Source organism: Opisthorchis viverrini, assembly GCF_000715545.1.
Source record: "Opisthorchis viverrini unplaced genomic scaffold opera_v5_265, whole genome shotgun sequence".
Lineage (NCBI taxonomy): Eukaryota > Metazoa > Platyhelminthes > Trematoda > Opisthorchiida > Opisthorchiidae > Opisthorchis > Opisthorchis viverrini.
This window is the reverse complement of record NW_008751920.1, coordinates 339,899-360,230: the sequence shown is the minus strand read 5'-3', so window position 1 is coordinate 360,230 and position 20,332 is coordinate 339,899. Positions and strand designations below refer to the sequence as shown.

Below are 20,332 nucleotides of genomic sequence, written 5' to 3'. Positions count from 1 at the left end.
TCTGTCTAGTAAGTCACGTGCAACGGAAAAATGGCATTGCACCCGCCTTTGCCGTACCGCATTTCAGCGTAATGTCGCATTTCATCCGTAATTTCCAACCAGCGATGCCCTATTTTATTCCACAAAAAACTACCTCATCATCCCGACTGCCTCATTTTTACTTCAGCCCATCTAGATATTTCTGTATATGACTCATAGTTGCAAATAGTCTTATTGGTTACTACTTACGGTATCCGCCTGACACCTGCTGCCATGAAACGGACATTAGAACAGTGAATATTATCTATTCCATTCTACTGTTTTTTCCGATATACATGACACGAGTTTGCATGGTGTTCTTCGTTAATAATTCAATGATATCGTGCTTGCCTTATCAGATTTATTCTTTCCACTTTTGTGTGTGCATCGCAATCCTGAAATTATGCTTGCGATGTCTACAGTACACGTGCACTCAAACGACGTATGATTTTTGCGAACACAGTGGCCTGATTTTTAAGGTGCATCCGTGACCCCTAAATCGGATCATGGTGACACTGCGAAACTGCGAAAAAGCTGCTGAAGTTCATGTGTAAAGGTTGGATCGAATAAACATACTCCACTTACAAAGTAGAGCACCACGCTGTTGTGTGTATTGGAGATGTGTGCATTTTTTGTGTGTAGCCCGATTGACCAGAAAGCACTTTTCGGAATCTCATCGCCTGTGAATTGGAAAGGTGAAATTTCACTGTTACCTTCCAATATTGGTTCGACAATACCACATCGCACCTATTTTGATAACCGTGTGAGCCTTATGAGCCGATATTTTGCCAAAAAACGTTTGACTGAGCATACATTGCCTTGGTCAGTCGTCCACTGCAAAGCCTGGGGTGCATTGTACTATCGTTCACCTGACTGGAACAACTAGTCCCTGAAGTATGGCACATTTCACGCCAAATCTTACGTCGAAAACGGGTGAAACGCTTGTCACAGGCTGCTCGAGGGTTTCATATCAGGCAGGCAACTATGATCAAACTGCACTCCAAAAGCCACATTACGAATGCTGGTTTCGTTCGGCTGTCCGTTATGGTGCACAGGAACTGTACTTTAACTGTGATTACGTAAGCTCTAGATAATGATATCCTTGTTTATTACATAGAGTCACATGTGGTAAGCTTGTTTGCCAATGGCGTCGACTAGCCGAATTTTCTGTCTGGTACACTTTGTGATAGACTATACCAAAACATTCATGATGTCTATATCAAGGGTGGGACTAAGCCAACTGTCGTTGATGACGTTCCCTGTTCTATCGAACATCACTGTTATTTGCAAATCACTGTTTATCTGCACGTGACTACCAACTGTTGAAGAACGGGCGAAGAACTATGTAAATATCTCCTGAGACAGCGGTTCGCGGTAATCTTTTGGAATATTGGTAGCTCAGGTGCATTCATCTGTAGTCGGTCAGGTGGCTGTCGGTATGTTCGACGAACAGATGATCAAATCCCATAAAAGTCCGTTCACAGCAATGATGATACTCAAGAGAATCGTTCTTCAAGAGCGGACGACTTCCTGGCGTACCCAACAGAATTCGCCAAAAATGACAAGACTCTCCGCGCTAGTATACACACGAATACTGAAATCACAGTAAGATGGATCACTCATGAACAAACATTGTATTGGACCTTTTCAGTGGAAGGGGGCTGTATCTTCGTCTCAAAAGACAACATACATTTTTAGATAACTATTCCTCGACCCCACCAAATTAGGTGATCATGTGCTTCAAATTGTCACTGACATATACCATGCTATGCTATTCCATGTCCTTTGGATAAATTAATTCATCCTGTTTGATGGGTATCTTAAAGTTCATTTGGGCCAACACTATTCACCAAATTGTGCACATATCGTTCATAACTGACTAACCGATGAATGCTACGGCAATGAGGGACACTGGTCTGATGGTCTACTGCGCCTCGGTACACAAACTCTAACCTTTTTATGCCACACCCTTCTGTTACTTCGAGTACACGGATGTTCTGACCAGGACTACCGTGGGGTTTCTCGTCTGACTTCACTTCTCAACAGCGCGTGCATGATCGGAATTCGTACCAACTACATGTTGTCTCCACACACATCTGATTTGATAGACGAATTTACACTATCTGGTAGCGGTAAAATTCACACGGTTCTGATAGGTGGGTAAACTTGACTGGGCTGATCATCAATCCGTGTAATGTCCTGGCGTAAATTTTCAGCCCACATTCTTAGTGCGGTACCGATAAGGTTTATGTAATTCGGGTTCACAGGAGCTAGGGTTGGACAAGCCCTAAGGACGCTTGTTTGAAAATACAATTACGTGTGAGAGTGATGTAGCTTTTAGTGCATGTAAGCGTCTGAGTATCCCGTGTGCAATTTTTGGCGTATTTGTGGCACAACTATCATTAAGTACTCGATAATATGGACTGAAATGACTGAAACCTGCGGTGAATACGCTCTTTTTGGCTTCAAGGCCTCTAATGTCAGACTACATATAGTCAAGCAGGACAATTTAACAAAGATAGTCTAATGAGGCGAACGACCATGGGTGTTCTGATCCATGTAGGATCTTGTAACCCTAGTTTTGATGCGTACCGACGGTGAACGGCCTGTGTAAACTTTTGTGAGGTGCTATTTGACGGGCTGTGCCTTCATACAACGTTCCGATGAGGGTACACTCACGACAGCTTTCACGTGTCTTTGGCGAATAGTGTAGCCGCATAGTAACTTGGGTCGATTGATCGATTATGGTACACAATGCACCGATTTCTGTATCCTAACGACCGTAATTAAATGCCGCACACGAGCTTCTGTGGCAAGATTGAATCATTTCTTTGAGAAAGAGATCAAAGTAAGGCAAATGGCCAGTAGTCGGTCTGAAGTTGGCTCGAAAATGCAACCTGATATGTCTGTATGAGTGATCGAGTAGCTTAGATGCACTTTTTGGCAGAAAGTACAGAAGCGGAATCCTCGGATCAGTTACTGAGAAATGCGTGATGGAAAAATTTCATGCTACATGTACGCAGATCCAAAATAGAAGATGAAATGGTGAATATACATTCATTTGTAAACTAATTTGGTTTTTCGAGAGACCCAGCTGAATCTCTCGTTTGTGATGTTCCCAGGCAANGCTTCAAAGACAGATTCTGTATTCACTCGCCAATTGGGCGTTCAAATGGAGTTTGATAACACCATTTCATCTTTGTAATGTACTACTCATAAGGATGCTGAAGATCCGTCGACAACCCACGACCGGTTTCGCCCTTTTTGGGGCTCAACAGAAAACATCATAAACGAGAGATTTAGCTGGGTTCCAGGTGAGTCTCTCGAAAAACCAAATCAGTTTGCAAATTTGGTGCGATTTGGTTTCAAGCAGAACATCCGGTTGACGGAACCCCGGGGCCTGCGCCTACCTGATGAGCCCCAAAAAGGGCGAAACCGGTCGTGGGTTGTCGACGGATCTTCAGCATCCTTATGAGTAGTACATTACAAAGATGAAATGGTGTTATCAAACTCCATTTGAATGCCTACCAGATATTTATACTTACTGGCGCTCAATAAGCGAGTGAATACAGAATCTGTCTTTGAAGCCGACCCTAATTCGCCGCAGTGATAAAAAGTTCAAGCCTAGATAAAGATCGCGTCTGGACTTTGTACCAGACAGTAATGAATTTTTCATGGTTTTTCACGTTTGTGAACAGAGCGTGGTCCAATCTATATTTATTTTAATGCTTAATCGTTCCAGTTTCTCTTCAAAGATGTATCGATGAAAATCTTGACATAAGGTTTCTGAGCAGAAATCTAATATGATTCGATATCAAGCTAGAATGTCCAGAAGAGTGTAAACATCGAAGTATCGTACTAGAGACAACCCTTTGAGACACCCTAAACAGACGTCGAATAACCTCATGATTAGTGTGGATACCCTATAGGATTTCTACCCTACCGTCTTTTTATCGATACATCTTAGGAGACCGCAAGAATTTAGTGTGGATACCCCATAGGATATATACCCTGCCTTCTTTCTATCGATACATCTTAGGAGACCGCTTTGGCATGAGGAAGGCATGGATTGTTGAAAGCTGAACGAGTTTACACTGAGGTGATTTTTCGGTGGGTCTTTACAGCCAACACATTCTACAATGTTGGTAAACGTGGGATCTCCAGAGGACCAAACATGTGGTTGACTCCCTTCCGCATCTCATTTACAGTTAACCCCGATTAGTGGTAAAATTGGAGTGCACACGAGACAGTTTTACCAACATTCTGAAGGACTTCGCCTTTTCAACTAAACGTCCTTAGAGAGAGTTCATTCAAATAACGCCGGAATTATATGGACTGGTTTGGACATACGTTCCAGTCAACTTTTCCCCACTGAACAAGTTATCTATTTCGAATGTAGATGCGGATAAATACCAAAAACTGGAGCATTGGTAGGCTCTGTTTGCACGAATAATTAGGACTTAGGCAAAATAAAATCATCCTAAACGTCCTTAGAGAGAGTTCATTCGAATAACGCCGGAATTATATGGACTGATTTGGACATACGTTCCAGTCAAATTTTCCCCACTGAACAAGTTATCTATTTCGTATCGAATGTAGATGCGGATAAATACCAAAAACTGGAGCATTGGTAGGCTCTGTTTGCACGAATAATTAGGACTTAGACAAAATCATCTTTGCCACTTGTGTTGCTACGGTCAATGTTATAGCTACTAGAATGGGCCATGAAATATATATCTGTGGGCTCAAAATGCAAACGTTTAGCAAAGCCTGTCACGAAAATAAGTGGAATGAGGTGCGATCCTTGATTCTAGACCATTTTCAACATCATTGGCGACTTGTCTGCATATTCATCTCGAAATCTCTACTCTTCGGGTTGATGAAACAATTGAGAGGGCGCTCCACCATCATTATCATCATTACTTTCAGCTGCAAGAACCACGTACTTGTCGTACACAGGTTGTATCTCTCACGGTTTCGTTCACCGATGATTCGGGGAGATGGGGTAGGTAGCTGCGTACTAGAGGCAGGAGCTGATAAATTAGTGCGTAAATACAGCACTGTAGGCGGACTGTCAAGTGAAGGGACTGGAAAGGGAGCTATGCATTGAAGGAAATAGCTTGCATGCATGAGCACCACTGAGTGCGCGATTGGACCATGTCTGACAATGTCTCCAACCATTGATGTGGCCCGTCTCGGGGTCCCCATCCGGGAAGACGGCAATGACCAGCGCAGCTGAGTTTGCTGGTAATGGCTTTTATACTTCGCTTCATTAAATGGTGTATATATTTGGTCATCATCATCGACAGCATGACATCAGTGTTCAACACCGATGCTTCACTACCGTAGTATATTTGTTCATCTAAGAATGAAATCGCCCAAAGTCATCCAGCTGCGTTATTATTGGACGTATACTGATCCCTGTAAAGGTAGGTTTTTGCCAACCGTTTTTCAGCACGTTACTATGGTAATTCCTTCCAGGAGAACTTTAATTATTCAGTTTGATTCACACACAAAGTTTTGTCACGTAGCAGCAGCGTTGTGCACATCTTCGTCAAGTCTATTTCTATTTGAACTAGCGATTTCTTCTTATTTGGCTTCGCAGCAATTATGGAATTCGGTTCTAGTAATCCTAGTTAAATGGTAATCAGGCGACATATGACCTGTTCCAAAAAGCTTAATGATCGAGGGATCTTGGTAGTGGCGTAATCTACTCCTTGAAATTGACTGTTTTGGCTGATCTCAACGGAGTCCTTGCTTCAGCAGTATTGTACTCATAAATCGGAGGAAGGACTTTGATCAATTAGTTTGAAATGAATGGGTGAAACAGAGCCAAACAGGATGGGAATATCCCTGTTTCGAACCACATTTCGGTTTGCTGCGCTCTGCAAACTAGCCAGCTCTCTTGTTGTACCCATAAGTCTCTCACCGTTCACGTGATTCATCTCTGGTTTCATATGGGGTTCCAATTATTACCAATTGCAGAAAACAAGCTTTCTTCGCTACCTTCGTACTTATCATGTCTTCTCAAGCTAGCCATTACTCGTTCACTTTCAGTACTTTGGAGCTACCTATTTGGCGTCCCAACCACTCACCTTCAAGCAACTGCTAAAACAGATGGCCACCGATACAGTACAGTGGAGCGAAAATTAGAAATAAGTTATGCCATGTGCTCAATATGTGAGCACAGAATGCCTCGCTTCCAGGCATTTTCTGATGCGGCTTCGGACTGCTACCCAGTAACCCTCCATTCAAAAAAATATGGGCTGATGCCCCACAATGTTGAAGTCAGCAGTAACGTAAGCAGACCAGTAGCACTGTGACCCACATAGATGATCCATGCCATCCATACATATGGTGACGGTCTTTCACATATCTGACATTCATTCAGCTACAAACGTGTGAATTGGCAATCCACAGAGAATAAGGCTATGATTACCGCCATTTCTGAATACTGACAAGTCGCGCTCACGGCGTGCGATAGTAGTTGTGGGAATGATCGGAAAATTGTCCTGTTCATATGCAAAGGATACGGGACCAACTGCAAACAACGAGATGACAAGTTCGATCTAAGCCGGCTATTTAAGACACACCGCAGGGTACTCACCTAACGGCTCTTGAGAGCATCATTAGTTCTATCGTATCTGACGGTTGATCCTATTTAGAAATATATGATACCTTACCCATTGAGGGTGGGATGGATAATCACGTAGATATAAGGGGGGAAGTCGTTACAGGCAGAGGTTCTGTATAGCAGGAGGACTGCATAACCACATACGATAGATAACAGTCTACCACTCAATGTGCCTTAAGTCAGCACACCGATTTAGTTATCTTCTCCGGTTTCCAGAGAGCCACCTTGAGGACGCTGAAACAGTCGTGGAAAACAGGAGGAGCTCATGAGATTTCTGCGCAGTTTAGCTTTGGAAAACCAGGTTGTGTCACCGGTCCGTCCAATTGTCTTTATGGAACACCACTACCTGAATAGCTCTCACTTCCCTACTGTACGGAATCTATATTAACATGACTTTCAACGATTGATGACGATGATGTCAGAAGCACAGGAAAATAGCTTTTTTAGTATGAGAATAAGAAAAGGCATCCACTTTCAGCGATTTGCAGTATACCATTTCAAGATAACATATGAAGAAGAAAAAAGGCATGGACTAAAGGCTTGTAAGAAAGCAGAACAACTCGGCTGGTTCGTATGTTGGGAAATATCGAAAATTTCAAGTAGTCTTGATCGAACTGTGACTGGTCGTGGGAGATAGATGATAAACGGATCAAATCCTGTGAATAGCTACGACTATAAACAGAAATAAAATGCGTAATAAATAGAGTTAGAAAATTCTGAGCAGTTTCGGCAACGGATTGAGGTTGGGTTGTTACCTTCCAGTGTAGAGAAAAACACCGAATGGCTGGCTGCATTCAGTCGTATGAAAGTTGAGATCCGGCAACTTCATGAATCAGCTTGATTAACCGGTCGTCCCCAACTATTCGCAAATGTTCCGCCCCCTCCAATGTGATGTATTTGGCTCCCTGCCAAAATCGACAAAGTTGAAGGCTTCGCAGGTGCACCGTTCCATCGCCTTCACCGGGTATAAGGGTGGGATATTGATCGGGAAATCCTTTGTGGAAAAAAGACTTTTCCGGATAGACCATCTGATAGGTGGTACCGACTTTTGTCCCGTGGATGCAGTAGAGATCATCGATCCCCGTTGGGCCTTCAAAGCCGTCTACGAAGGGCTTGGTGTTTTTGAACAACTCATAGCCTTCAATTGAAAAGCGCACAGAGGGAATGAGAAGCGGAGAGGAGAATGTGTTATTGTTTCCGCCCTGGACCGAACATCAAGCCACCAAAGTCTCGGGACAAAATTTCTTCACCTGAGCCAGGGTACACTACCTCTTTTTATCGTCTTCGAAGCTGTTCCACAATAGCGATATTTACGTAGTTTATTCGGAAAAAGGATATCGTTTAGAATATCAAATGTGTAATTCCCTAAACGAACTTGTCGCATCTTCGGCTGGTCCACTACTAATCAACCATAATTTTCCCGCTTTACCAGATCCCGGGTCAATCAAGGTTGCTTAATTTTCTGGCTAACTACAGTCGTCAGTTCAGCCATTTTACAATTATTCGGAAAGCAGTGGTTAACTTAGTAAACTGTTCATCTCAAGTCTGTGTATTCGTTTAACCCTATGCCAAATTGTACTCATTAACTTGGAGAAGGTGTTTCTTTGGATTTCATTCTTTATCATATATTCGATCTTCGTCGTCCATCCTCTGGACCAAGTTTGATTCTGTCAATGGAATAGTCTAGTAAATTTGCAATTCTGCAGTATCATTAACATGTTTACCTAAAATGATGTGACTAGGTGGCTTGTTTGGACCTTCACCTGCTGTACGCTTACCGATATATTGTGACCGGCTGGTACACGAAATGGATCTGCAGGTGTACCATGATTCACCCGCTGCTTACAGTAGTTGAACGCAATAGGTGGCATAGATCCGAATAAACCGGTACGTGCAGGCTTGCTGGTGGTGTCTCACTCCAATGCGGAAATCAAATGTGCTTATTCCACTGTAGACTGAAGATGTGGCTAATCTGTTCTAGATTGTTTTATCTGAGGTGTGCTTCTTTTTGCACTAATTACCAAACCTTTTCCTCTAATACCATCCGTTTTGAAGAAATCCTGTCCTCATAGATGAATGTTCGGCTCCCCTAGCGGTCTGCTGCTGTTGATGATGGTGGTGACCGATCAGGATACTGAAGATGGTGATGAGGATGATGATGACAACGACCATGATGATGGTAATTATAATGTTGATGATGACGCTCAATCTTGTTCTTGGCTGTACCGTCGCGGTGGTTGGGCTTCCGTGCTGAAATTATCTTGCAAAGCACACTGAGTAGAGCTCCGTTCCTCAACTCCTAAACATACTAGTAAGGCTAACAGATAGCATGTAGACAAGCAGAAGCAAGATCCTCTATTCTGGTAATAAACTCACAGAGTACGATAAGATTTTTTTTCTCCAGGTGAATGCTTTCATCATATTTCTGAAGGCAGTGGTACTTTTTTCGAGGAAGGATCAGGAGTGAAAAAAACTCGACCCTGAAAACGGCGCATTCGGGTCGTCCAACGGTTAACCGTGACCCCCGGTGGTTCAACTAGTGCTGTCAAAACACTTAAAAGTTGAGTTTGGTCCATGGCTCCATTATGAGTGAATTAAGGAGAGTAGGTAAAGTAGCAAAGATGCTCGTTGAACATTTATCGAAAACAGATGGAAAGCAAATACGTCTCTCCGGCAAGACCGCCCTCAAGCTTGCATTTTCGTGCATTACACAGAGTAAAAAAGCAAGATACGGGTGTTCGGAATACGCATCGGTTTCGAATGACTGTGCTCAGTGAGTAGTTAACTTGAATGCACACACTGGTCTATGCCGTACTAAATGCTGTCGATCCAGCTGATAGACCTGTAGCGGACATTTCCATGTCCCCTCAACCGGCCTCACCTAATTTGTCCAGTACATGCGTGTTTACTAGATCCCGCGACTGACCTGCTATACAAGTCAGCTCCTGTCTAGTACGCATCGGAACGACTCATGTTTTATATACACGTCAAACTTTCCTGTATAAGGACAGAACACAATCAAACACACTCACGCAGCACTCGCGCGTTGGAACATAGACCGGTTCGACCCAACAACAACCGCCGACAACTAGGAACGTGTAGCAGTGAATCTGCCAAAAGAAACACGATTACCTGCGCCCAAACCAACACGGTGCAACTATCGCAACTTCCACTCAGAACGATAAGTCCTTCATTTGGACATTCCCATTTTGGTATTGTATTCGACTCGATTAAGGTGTTGTAAACTCACGCTCTTAAAACAAATTTTATTAGTGTCGCTTTCCAGCCTTCTGATTTATCAAGTGGCTTTTTTTGTTAAAAATAGAAAACCACTAATAGACCATTTCCTCGGCTTGTCCAAGGTAATCTGAGCTTCTGAACGAACTGCTTTTGTTTACACCGAACAGGTCGTGCAGGCGAACCCAAATGGCCTCAGTTGTTGCCCAGAGTCATAACCAAAGATATTTTGAATGTCGGATTGGCACAAAATGGATGGCTCAGGAAGCTCAAATCGGCTCCACAATGTGATTTGTGTTGACCAAATGTTTAACCACTGCACTTCTTGTCCTCTTTTGCTGCTCTCCACGCCGCCAAATGAGATTCGTACTTCAGACGTTGGACATTTATGGGCGGGTTGTTAAGGTAAGCCACTGATTTTACGTTATGAAAACCCTGATCCGTGGCCCTCGGAAGTCGTCTTTTGTCAACTTCACTAAAGGCTACGTTCTTAAATGGCGCTCGCATAAATAGTGCCTTTTTCCCTGTCATCATAGCTGGTCTTTCTTCAGGTAGACGCATGTTCCCGTCATTAAACTTGTCAGAGTATCCATCTTGTTTAAAAACGGACTCCATAACTTTTAGCTCAGCTTCGGGGTTGTATGATGAGAAAACCTTACGGGCTTGCTGGGTCAGATACCAGATACAAGATTACATTCACGTTACACAGGAGTAATGCTGAAGAACCCTATGTACTCTATGCATCCTGTCGGCTTACCATACACATGTGAAAAGTATCTATCATTCTGTTAAGTTAAGTGGACTCAGGCTACTTTTGTTCACTAGCTCGTATGTTAATTTGATCGCAGTTTTTGTGGGAAATTGAAGCAATCCACCACCTTCTATCTATACAGTCAGGCTGTCAACATAGCTGAAATAAAAGCAATAGCGATCAAGGAGTTTTGTGATGATATGCATTCCGATTTGGCTGTAAAGACTAGTTTCCATCTACAAACATCAAATTGCAAACATCGGTGAAGTATACTCTCTTGCAAGTTGATTTGGTGTTTAACGGAGGATTCATCTGAATCACTGTTGAATCTCTCGTTCATGGCGTTCTTCACTTGAGTTTAGTGCACGAAGGTCGCCGCTTGTTTTATTTGGCACCACATTCTTAATACCGAGGTATATTTTCTTGACAACTCAACCTGCAATCGCGCATTTCGGTGGTTGAGAAGGGCAACTAACCCGGGAAGAACCTTCCGATTGTGAGGCGAATTCGTTGGTAAACTCACTCAATATCAAGCAGTTACAGGATCAGTCAGCATTGAGGAAGTGTCTAGAGAATGTTGGTCGCAGATTGTCTAACATAACGGTAACACAAACTTACGACGACTAACTGTCTGTGACCAAGGACTCTATCAGAACTGATGTGATCAAAAAAGGCGCCAAGAATAGTTCTTTGAAAAGACCGTATTCGTATCCCTGCTAATCAGTGACGTCTATTTAAACGCTCCAGCATCCGGTGGATGAATTAGCTCAAGTGGAGCTTGCAATCTAAGGATCAAACATTTTTCTATCTGTTCAGATCACGGGATGAATGATCTGTAGATAACTCCTTGAATAATTGAAGTTTGTTTCTATGTCCGACACGGAGTCAACTCGGGAAGTATGGACAAACGAGGCAAGATGTAACCTGGGTTGGTATAATCGACAGAAGTGCATTATGGCCGAGCTTACCCGTAAGATGTTCAAGTTACCTGAACTAACGGTGTCGCAGAAGATTGCTGGTGGGACGGCCGAATCAAATAAACGGACCGGTATAATGCCAAATCTCTAGGAACGTTTGAATTTATTCTCATGTGCGTACGAATACTGAATGGCTTGTGAGTATTTTTGGTGAATAATCTGTTCGGCGCGGTGTCGATGGTTGTTGTTGTGGACAGGGACCATCCAACCAAACTATCCGGGATGTTCTTGTCCGGTCTGTGGTCAAATCTAGCCCTAAAAGTCTAACTCAGGAATACGCAAAAGTTTCTGTCTGGATTCGATCTTATTCGTTTTTAGAAGGTCAACTCCATTTTGCAAACGATCGGAACACTGAAGTGACGGCATTCAGAAAGAGGACTGATTTGTATTGGGGATAGTGGAAGCTAGGATACTCCTTGCTCATCTGCTTACCATACGCCCGAGCTGAAGATATGAGATAATTACTTCTTTAAGAGTGTTAAAACCACTTGCTTAAAGTCAGAATATCATCCGCAACTGCATTCAGGATCCCTGGTATCGGCATCATCATTATCCATGATACATTTATGTCCACTTTTCTCCAGGTTCAAGCAATCTAGAACTTAGTGTTCCAAAACGCGAATTCCAAAGCAAAAACTAGGCACAGGATAGAAAGCCACAGACGGACTGTAAGCATGGTAAAATTGCATGACTTGCCTTCGGGGAAGCCAATATCATCAAAAAATTTCTGGTAGTCGTGCGCAGAATAGTTGGCTTTTGGTGTGATGATGATCGGTTCAGAGGGAGGCCATAGCCTTGGATCGGGTAAGAGAAATGCTGTGGATGGCATTGAACGCTGAATTGGCCGGAAGCTAAGTGGACTTCGAACAATGACGCCAAAGTTGTCACCTGGGAAGAGTCAGTAATAAAAAGCTTATCGGAGTGGGTGGAAATGTAATCTGGAAGACAGCATCGAATTTCTGCACTGTACTGTATATCGATATGTACCATAGCCTCCCCCCCCCAAAAAAAAAAAGAAGCATCGTTATTTCCAAACCCCCCCCCCCCCCAAAAAAAAAAGAAGCATCCATGGGGAATGGCGTAACCAGCACCAACCGATGGGGTGCTTCCTCTTCGGGGGAGCATATAGAGCACCGACTATCGATCATACTAGCAAGTGATAATATATATACCTCAAGCCTCATAGTTACAACGATGATACATCGAAGCAAGTGAATCATTTTTATGACTCTCCTTTACAAAATAATAAACACCACCCTTATTGTCTGTAGGGATGAGGTGGCTCAGTGGTTAGAGCGTGAATTTACTGATCGGAAGGTCCGTGATTCGTGCCCGACCTATGCATCTCGAGTTCCCCTGTTTAGGTTTGGGGAACCTGGTAGTATCTCAGCCTTTGTGCTTTCTTCGGGTGGCATGACAGCTAGACACCGAAGGGGTGCTACAGCTGAACGAGTTATTGTCTGCAAACACTCACCGTGGTAAGTGCCGTTAGAACTGCGTTAAAAAGTCACCGCCGTGCAAGAAACTAAGAGTAACAGCGCCACAAACTCTCGTTGGCACCGAAACCTGTGCACAATCCGCTTCGGACGTTGTCCGACCGCTGTTCCGGGACCCCAAAGCTGTGCCTAGCTTACACAATCGCATACAGTGCTTGATATTAAGCGATATCTATCTTATACAAATCTCCAGAGGCTGAAGCCTCCACTGTAAACGTTTATCTAGCCACCCTCTGGGAGACTAACACAGGGAGAACCGATTGTATAAAAACTAACTACTGTCCCGTGAAGCGTATTTCAATAACGAAATGTTCTTCAGAACAGACAAACCCGAAGGAGAGAACATTTTATACCGGTACTATGAAGTAGTCCTTTAATGGAAAAAGGACAAACGCACGAGTGTCCTTGTAGATGTACAGTCCTGTGTAAGTGATATTTTCAACTAGTCTGTCCATATCGATAAAATACAATAAATTTGGTTCAACTTAAAAAGGCTTTCTACAAGGATTCAACAGAGGTGATTTCTTTCGACACCTGGTCTCTTCCAGAATGGATATACCAATTGGAATTCACGAGCGACGAAATACTATTGGTTGCATCTGAAAGGTGACCTTTATATGAGATAAAACGGTAGTATTTGTGTGCCATAGAGATGAAAATCATGGTATAGGACTCCAAAGCATCTCGGGGAAAGAATGTTGCGTTCTTGCCGTCGTTCACTTACTTAATCAGGAGGAAACACATCAAACCCCAGCGTACGAATTTTGCGTTCTGAGCTTAGTTTCTTATGGTATTCTGCGATGTGGGAAGTTGGGAACAGTATTTTGTTTAGAAAGTCTGGAAGTGGATGATTTTCAAGAGGCACCATTATCAAATTCAATCTCACGAGAGGAGTAAAGCGGCCTTGTTTGGAGGGAGTGGTCTGTAGTAGGGGGTAACTACTCTACCGCGATTAACCGGTAACCAGTTTTTCTGGGAAAATGTCACGCTCTCAACATCAAGACAGGCGCTCCTGCATTACCACACAGGACCCTGTTCACATGCATCTTCGTTCAGTTTAGAGGGTATGGATGTAAACAAACTGGGGTGGTCTTAGGTTATTTAATTCTAAGCGACATGCTATTAGCCGGTCACGCTTGCTCGCAAATGAGCGTTTTGTCGTACAAGGTCATGCTCTTCGACGTTAGTGCTAATATTTGCCAAGTGTAGGCTTTGATAGGAACGAAGTAGTGAAATTTCCGAGAGGCTGGTTTTTATTCCGAGGGATGGTGTGTTAGACCGTGCCTTCCTGGAAGTGAAGTATTCTACAGGGGCTTGCCTCTACGGAAAGAGATTCCTCTTCATGGTTTCAATATGCAATAAGTTTACATCCAAATGTTTCCGAAACGCTTTTCGAAAAGCCTGGTTGTAATATTCAAGTATCATACATAAGATGAGAAGAGGTGATTTCGTATTTCGTGCGCTAACAGACAATGAGCTGGAAAGTAAAACAGGACCCACAATAATTTCAAAAACCTCCACTTAAACGGAAAGCATAAGTGATTTGGCTGACCTGCGAACTTTCCACAACTGGTAAAACATCCGAAGTATCGAAACTTTGAACTGCACGTCTTTTTGATTCCCCGGATGAGATTGGGCGTATCGGTACTTTCTTGACGGTACGGTACTCATAATGTGGCTGAAAAAAGTCCACGACCAGTTTTGCCCTACTTGAGGCTCATCAAGTAGATGCAATACCCGAGTTGCCGTCAGCCTTATATTCTACTTGATTCTGAGTTGTATTATGTTTGTAGTTCACCTCTAAAAGCACCGCAGTAGGTACCTAACGCAAAAGACTTGGATCACCTTGTGCTCAGTTCAGGTAAATTGACTATCGCAACAGATAGCTTTCACCCAAAAAAGGAAAGTGCTTGAGCGATCATGCAATGTATGATTTTTCAATCAAAGGTGAATCTTCAGAGTTTTCCCCCTTAATTTTTCGACAATAAAAACATACTGAAAGCTCTTTGTGTACTTTGTCCAACGTTGTGAGGAATGCGCTTGTTTACTTGGGAAATCTAATCTAATGACTATATAGTTATACTCCATCCAGATTAAGAACGGCACCTTGGACGGGTCTGTCCGTTTCTGCTGTTTATCAGAGCACACGGGTATGACGATGGGAATGATTCAGTGATCCCGAAAATGTTTTTATTTGCAAATGCCCATTCACTTTTCATGATACTATGGGAGTACTTAAAGCTTCTAAGCAGTCTAGCGTTCGTGAATATCGTGGTTCTGATCCTAGTGTTTCCTATTCCAACCAACTAGGGTTTTCATCTTAGTATTATACAAGGGTAACCACGAGTTCTACTATCGAGCAGTCCTATCCCTATAATCCTCGAATCTGGTTGAATGAAATCACGGTGCACCTTGTCCATTTATTGAACCACGCCTAGGTTTCAACCTTCAATAAATCCTTTTAAGTTGTAAGTATTTGTGTGAGCCACCCATCTGGAAATCTGGATACCAATCGAGAAAATAAGTTTTGATTGCATGGGATTTCGTACCGTCTACGAGGTCCACCGACCGAAACTGGCCGATAGTTTGTGCTGGACGAGCTGTAAATCGCTGATTGTAAGTTCAAGTCCTCCGGAACACTATTGGAATCGACTCATTCTTATATACGAAATAGTAAAGTAAGAGAATCGGTCGGAAAAGCCACCAAAGATCAGAAAACATTGTGACCGCAATTAAAGCAAGTGTGGTTTCCAAATTAAGTGAAATTCATGCTACAGAATTTCAACACAATGGTACAGTTCAGTAATCGGTCCAAAGATCGATCCAACAGAGGACTCATCCTGCCAGTGAAACTAATCTATAGTGAAAAGCCAAGGAGCACTGTACAGCAGCTGTTTGATTCTTGTGAAGAACGCAGGCAGCGAAAAAAAAACATTGTTTTATGTGGTTGTTCCTATTGGCCAATACATTACAATGTTATATGGTGCCGGAAATCACGTGGAAAAGGACATGTGGAAAGCAGAAGTACATACACTTTAGTGGAAGGAAAGTATAAATAAAAAGAAGTGGAGTTGAATAAGAGGTACATAGGTCAATGGGTCATGGATTCAATTAAGTGACGTTAATGCCAGGCCAGTTTGTCGAATTAGACTGTTCGCAGACCAGCTCAAGTTCAGAGGTCACACAAGTTTCTTTTAGAAGCAAAGTTTTGGACTCATTAATTGGATTCCAATTCCCTCTGCGATCGATGGCAGTCTGTATCATACCAGCCGTGATCGGTTCAGAGGTACGCGGTACATTATGCCGAAGACATGTTGTTCGCCTGTGACATGACTGGTTTCGGCAAAATGTGATGCAGCTGCAATTGAGCCCGTTTTCTTCTAAGTACCACTTAGAGAAACGGGGTTGTGTTATCGTGCGACCAACGTATAATGCTCGGCATGAGCGCACACAAACCCGGTGGTAGAAGGTGGCAATTTTTCCTTCAAGCGGAACCTGATAATGGGGCTGAAATTGAAGCTCAGGCATAGATTAGCAGCTATGTATGCAGTATCAATTGAGTTTCTGAGCCTCCTGGTGATTAGCTCAGCAACCGAATCCCGAAATGGGAACCTCATGTAGAGGGGCTTCTTCCCAACTGGTGTCTGTTTAGGCTTGGGCTATAGAAATCGTGTAGTATCGAGTATGAACCGTTCAGGACATCCGTTCTGCATCCTCAGAACTTTAGTTCTCCTTGCAGGCAGTTGGAAGGTCATAACTTCATTATTCTCTCAGTTAGGTATCTCATTAGTTTACATTTCTGTTGGGACGGGAAAAGCTACCAAAACGAATATACTGGCTTCTTCAGGTTGGCTTTGTGTGGGCTTTGCGCTGTATGGTCCCATCAGACTTATTTTAATTGCTGACCTGGAGATAACTTAACTGCCCGTCGTCTTCTGGCTCGACGATAACCTTGAGATTAGCATGAACTGAACTGAAACTGCTTAGCAGGTCTGTTGTGCTGATAGTTTCGACGGCAAGCACATAGATATCATCCATATAGCGAACACATACTCTGAGCTGTGCAATGAATGCGTTTAATTTCTGAGTCTCGAGTTCAATCATGAAAAACCTGTCAACATGGGACCTGTCGGAGACCCTATCGCGACTCCATCCTTCTGCCGACAAAGCTTATTACTGAAAGTAAATCGAACGCTTTCGGTACAGATTAGCAATAGATTTTTAACATCTGAAATTAGAATGCCAATATCGTTGTCGCTGCACTCAACAAAGTCACAAACATGGTCTATTGCGTCAGTGAGTAGCAAGTTAATGAGCAGGGAGAACATAGAGTGTTTATCAGTCCTCAGATTTTTTATATGATCGACGAAAGTAAAACTGCCTGTCGGGCTGTGTTGACACTTCTCTTTTGATTGGTTCTAACAAACTGACAAGCCATTTAGCCAAGGAACGGTAAGGAGGATGGGTCTGAGGTCGGGCTTATGCACTCCATGAAGACCACAAAGCCAAAGAATTATTGTACCGGAGTAACCGCCGTTAGACCGATAGGGCGAATACGCTCAGAAGTTTTACTATCAATGTTTTCGGATTGTTCTAGAGATTGTAATACTTTGGACATCGCTTTTTCAGTCAACCATATCTTGTTTTTCTAGGCGATGACATTCATCTTATCCATATGGCCAGATTTATACATCCAGGCAAGTCCTGCGTCTTCTTCGTTCTGCCGTAAACGTTCCTTTGTTTAAAGTTGCTTAAGCCTGAGTTTGTGGCCGAGATATTGGTAAAATGAACTGATTAACGTCGGTTTCAGTTGTTGTACACTCAGCTCAGAGGAAGGTGTTAGCACGGATTGGTGATCATATAGATTTTCAAGTTTCACCTCAAGCTCCATCTGGCTACTCTCACGACTAGGACAAAATTTTTTGATCTAGTGATAACGTCTCCAAATGGGCAGTGTCCAGCGGTAATGAAGAAAAGTTGTGCACGTACATTTCTGGATTAACCGGGAACTTCGTGCTTAGTGTCACTGGATTGAGCTGGCTGAAGAGTATCTTCTCTCTGGCATCCATCCGTTTGCCACTAAAGAGTCGAGCATAGGCGTTGAAGTCAGAGCGTTCTTAGTACGCCTGTACACTGGGCTTGTTTACGTTCTGGCTTATAAGTGTTCTCTCGGATCGTGTCACGTTCATTATACAGGCGGTGGCTTAGTGCAAAGGTGAATGGAATCCAATGGTCCAATCAATGAACCCACAACTTGTGCGAACGCTGAACTTGAGCTGGTCTGCGAAAAATTCGATTCCACAAACTTGTCTGACATTAACGTCACCTACTTGATTCCATGACCCATTGACCCGTGTACCTCTTATCCAACCTCACTTTCTTTTATTTATATTTTTCCTTCCATCAAAGTGAATGTACCATTGATTTCCACATGACCTCCCCACGTGGTTTCTGGTACCACGTAAAATTGTGATGTAATAACTACGAGAAGCATCCACAGAAAACAAACTTTGCTCACTACCTCCATTCTTTTCTTGACTTTTACGAGTATATTCAACCAATTGTCGTAAATTAGTGCGTATCCCACGAGCATCCAAACGTCCGGCTAGTGGTTGAACCCTATTGTATATTATTAAATCTTCTCACGTCACAATGAGTTGACAGTCGATTGTTTGGTTATTGATCAAAGAAATGGCTATAATGACAGCAGTTTATTCGCTCGCACTAGACAAAACAGGACCGAGAAGTCACGTGTAGAGATTAACCTGAATGGTGTACAACAACTGATTTTAGGTGAAAACCAACGGCTCCTTTACACAGGTTATCTGGATAAAATGGTGGTCTCAATGACAGCATTACTGGTTCAGTTAGGAAACCACACACCGTTATTTTGGTACCTGTATGAATTTGCTTAAGTCGACCACTGGAACAATCGTCATTCAAACAAGTAGAATCAGACTTACCACTGGCTTCTATTTTGAATGCTTTTACAGATCCACCGTAGGGTCCGCTGATAGACAGAAATGTTTTAATGTACTTCCGCTTCCATGAGTCGGACTGCGCGTTTAGAAATGCCAAGCAATAAACGGCTCCAAGACTGTGGCCGAGAAGAACGACTCGGCGTGATCCGGTCACAGAGTATGTCTCTTCTATCAGTAATCGCAAGTCTCGTACAAAATCAGGATTCTCATCTATAAATTGAATATACTAGGAAATCAACAATGGGATACTTGGAGCTTTTCGGAAATCAAACGGTGTTCCACGTAATGTTTTATTGGATACATAAAAGGGATCTTGTCGGAGAGAATTTATAAGATGTTCTAAGTAAACAGTCGCACTGTGTCTGTATGTGTCTAAATTCTCGATTGACCATGTGTCACCCCATCCGGGGAAGGTAACGTCACAGAGATCCGAATCGCTCACCTCTCCAGTTTTGGGGTCATATTTAATGCTGTAACGAGAAGGACGTTACAAACAGGCCAAATGATTACCGAATGTATTCATAGAGTGTGCCAGGTGCAAAGAAGTAAAGAAGGTTGACCCAGATGAGGAAGCTTCCTCCGTTTCCTTTTGGGTTGCAATAAGCCTGACTTCCCCCATCACCGGGTACAAGTATGATCGGATATTGTGTTTCGGTTGTCTCAGTAGCATGAAGGATGATTGGAAAGCATAGATTGACTACGAAGAGTAGGAACTAGAGAACGCTTGAAAAATGGAACTGGAGCTTACCATTAACGAACTGAAAGGCAACTCAGAGAAGGAGAACTTCAATGATGAACGGATTTGATGTGCGATGTACCCTCAGAATGACAGCTGAATGAATGATGGAAGGAAGAGTTAGTGGGAGACGGAAAACATATGGTCTGTGTCAGCACATATGTGGAAGAGAACAGAGAAATACATCGATTACGTGAAACTGCTGAGCGCATGCCTTGGCAGCAATCAGGTCCCCCATCAGGGACAGACCCGAGGTTGCCACTGAACCTGACAGCGACAAAATGATTTAGAGATTTTTCGCTACGCTGTCTGCGCAGAATATTGAGTGAAAACGTGTTTGGACAGAAGGCAATGACATAGTGAGCAAGTTTAGCATTGATAAGTGAAAAGTGTGGGATTCCAAGATAGTTGAATCTGCACCGGCACTTGGAAGTGGTTGCCATTCTGACGAAACAATAATAATGAGAAAGATCAGGGTGCTCTGTAGGGTGACGTCTGGCTA

The 20,332-nt window shown here is 43.1% G+C and overlaps 1 protein-coding gene across 1 annotated transcript; it reads right to left on the bottom strand.

The window, feature by feature from the left end:
- Positions 1-7,446: 7,446 nt before the first annotated feature.
- On the bottom strand, positions 7,447-19,884 carry T265_09226 (hypothetical protein; the record flags this gene model as incomplete). Its single annotated transcript, XM_009175245.1, has 5 exons — positions 7,447-7,790; positions 19,077-19,304; positions 19,344-19,564; positions 19,605-19,807; positions 19,843-19,884. The coding sequence occupies 5 exons, from the start codon at positions 19,843-19,845 to the stop codon at positions 7,447-7,449; spliced, it is 999 nt and encodes a 332-aa protein (XP_009173509.1).
- Between the last annotated feature and the right edge of the window lie 448 nt (positions 19,885-20,332).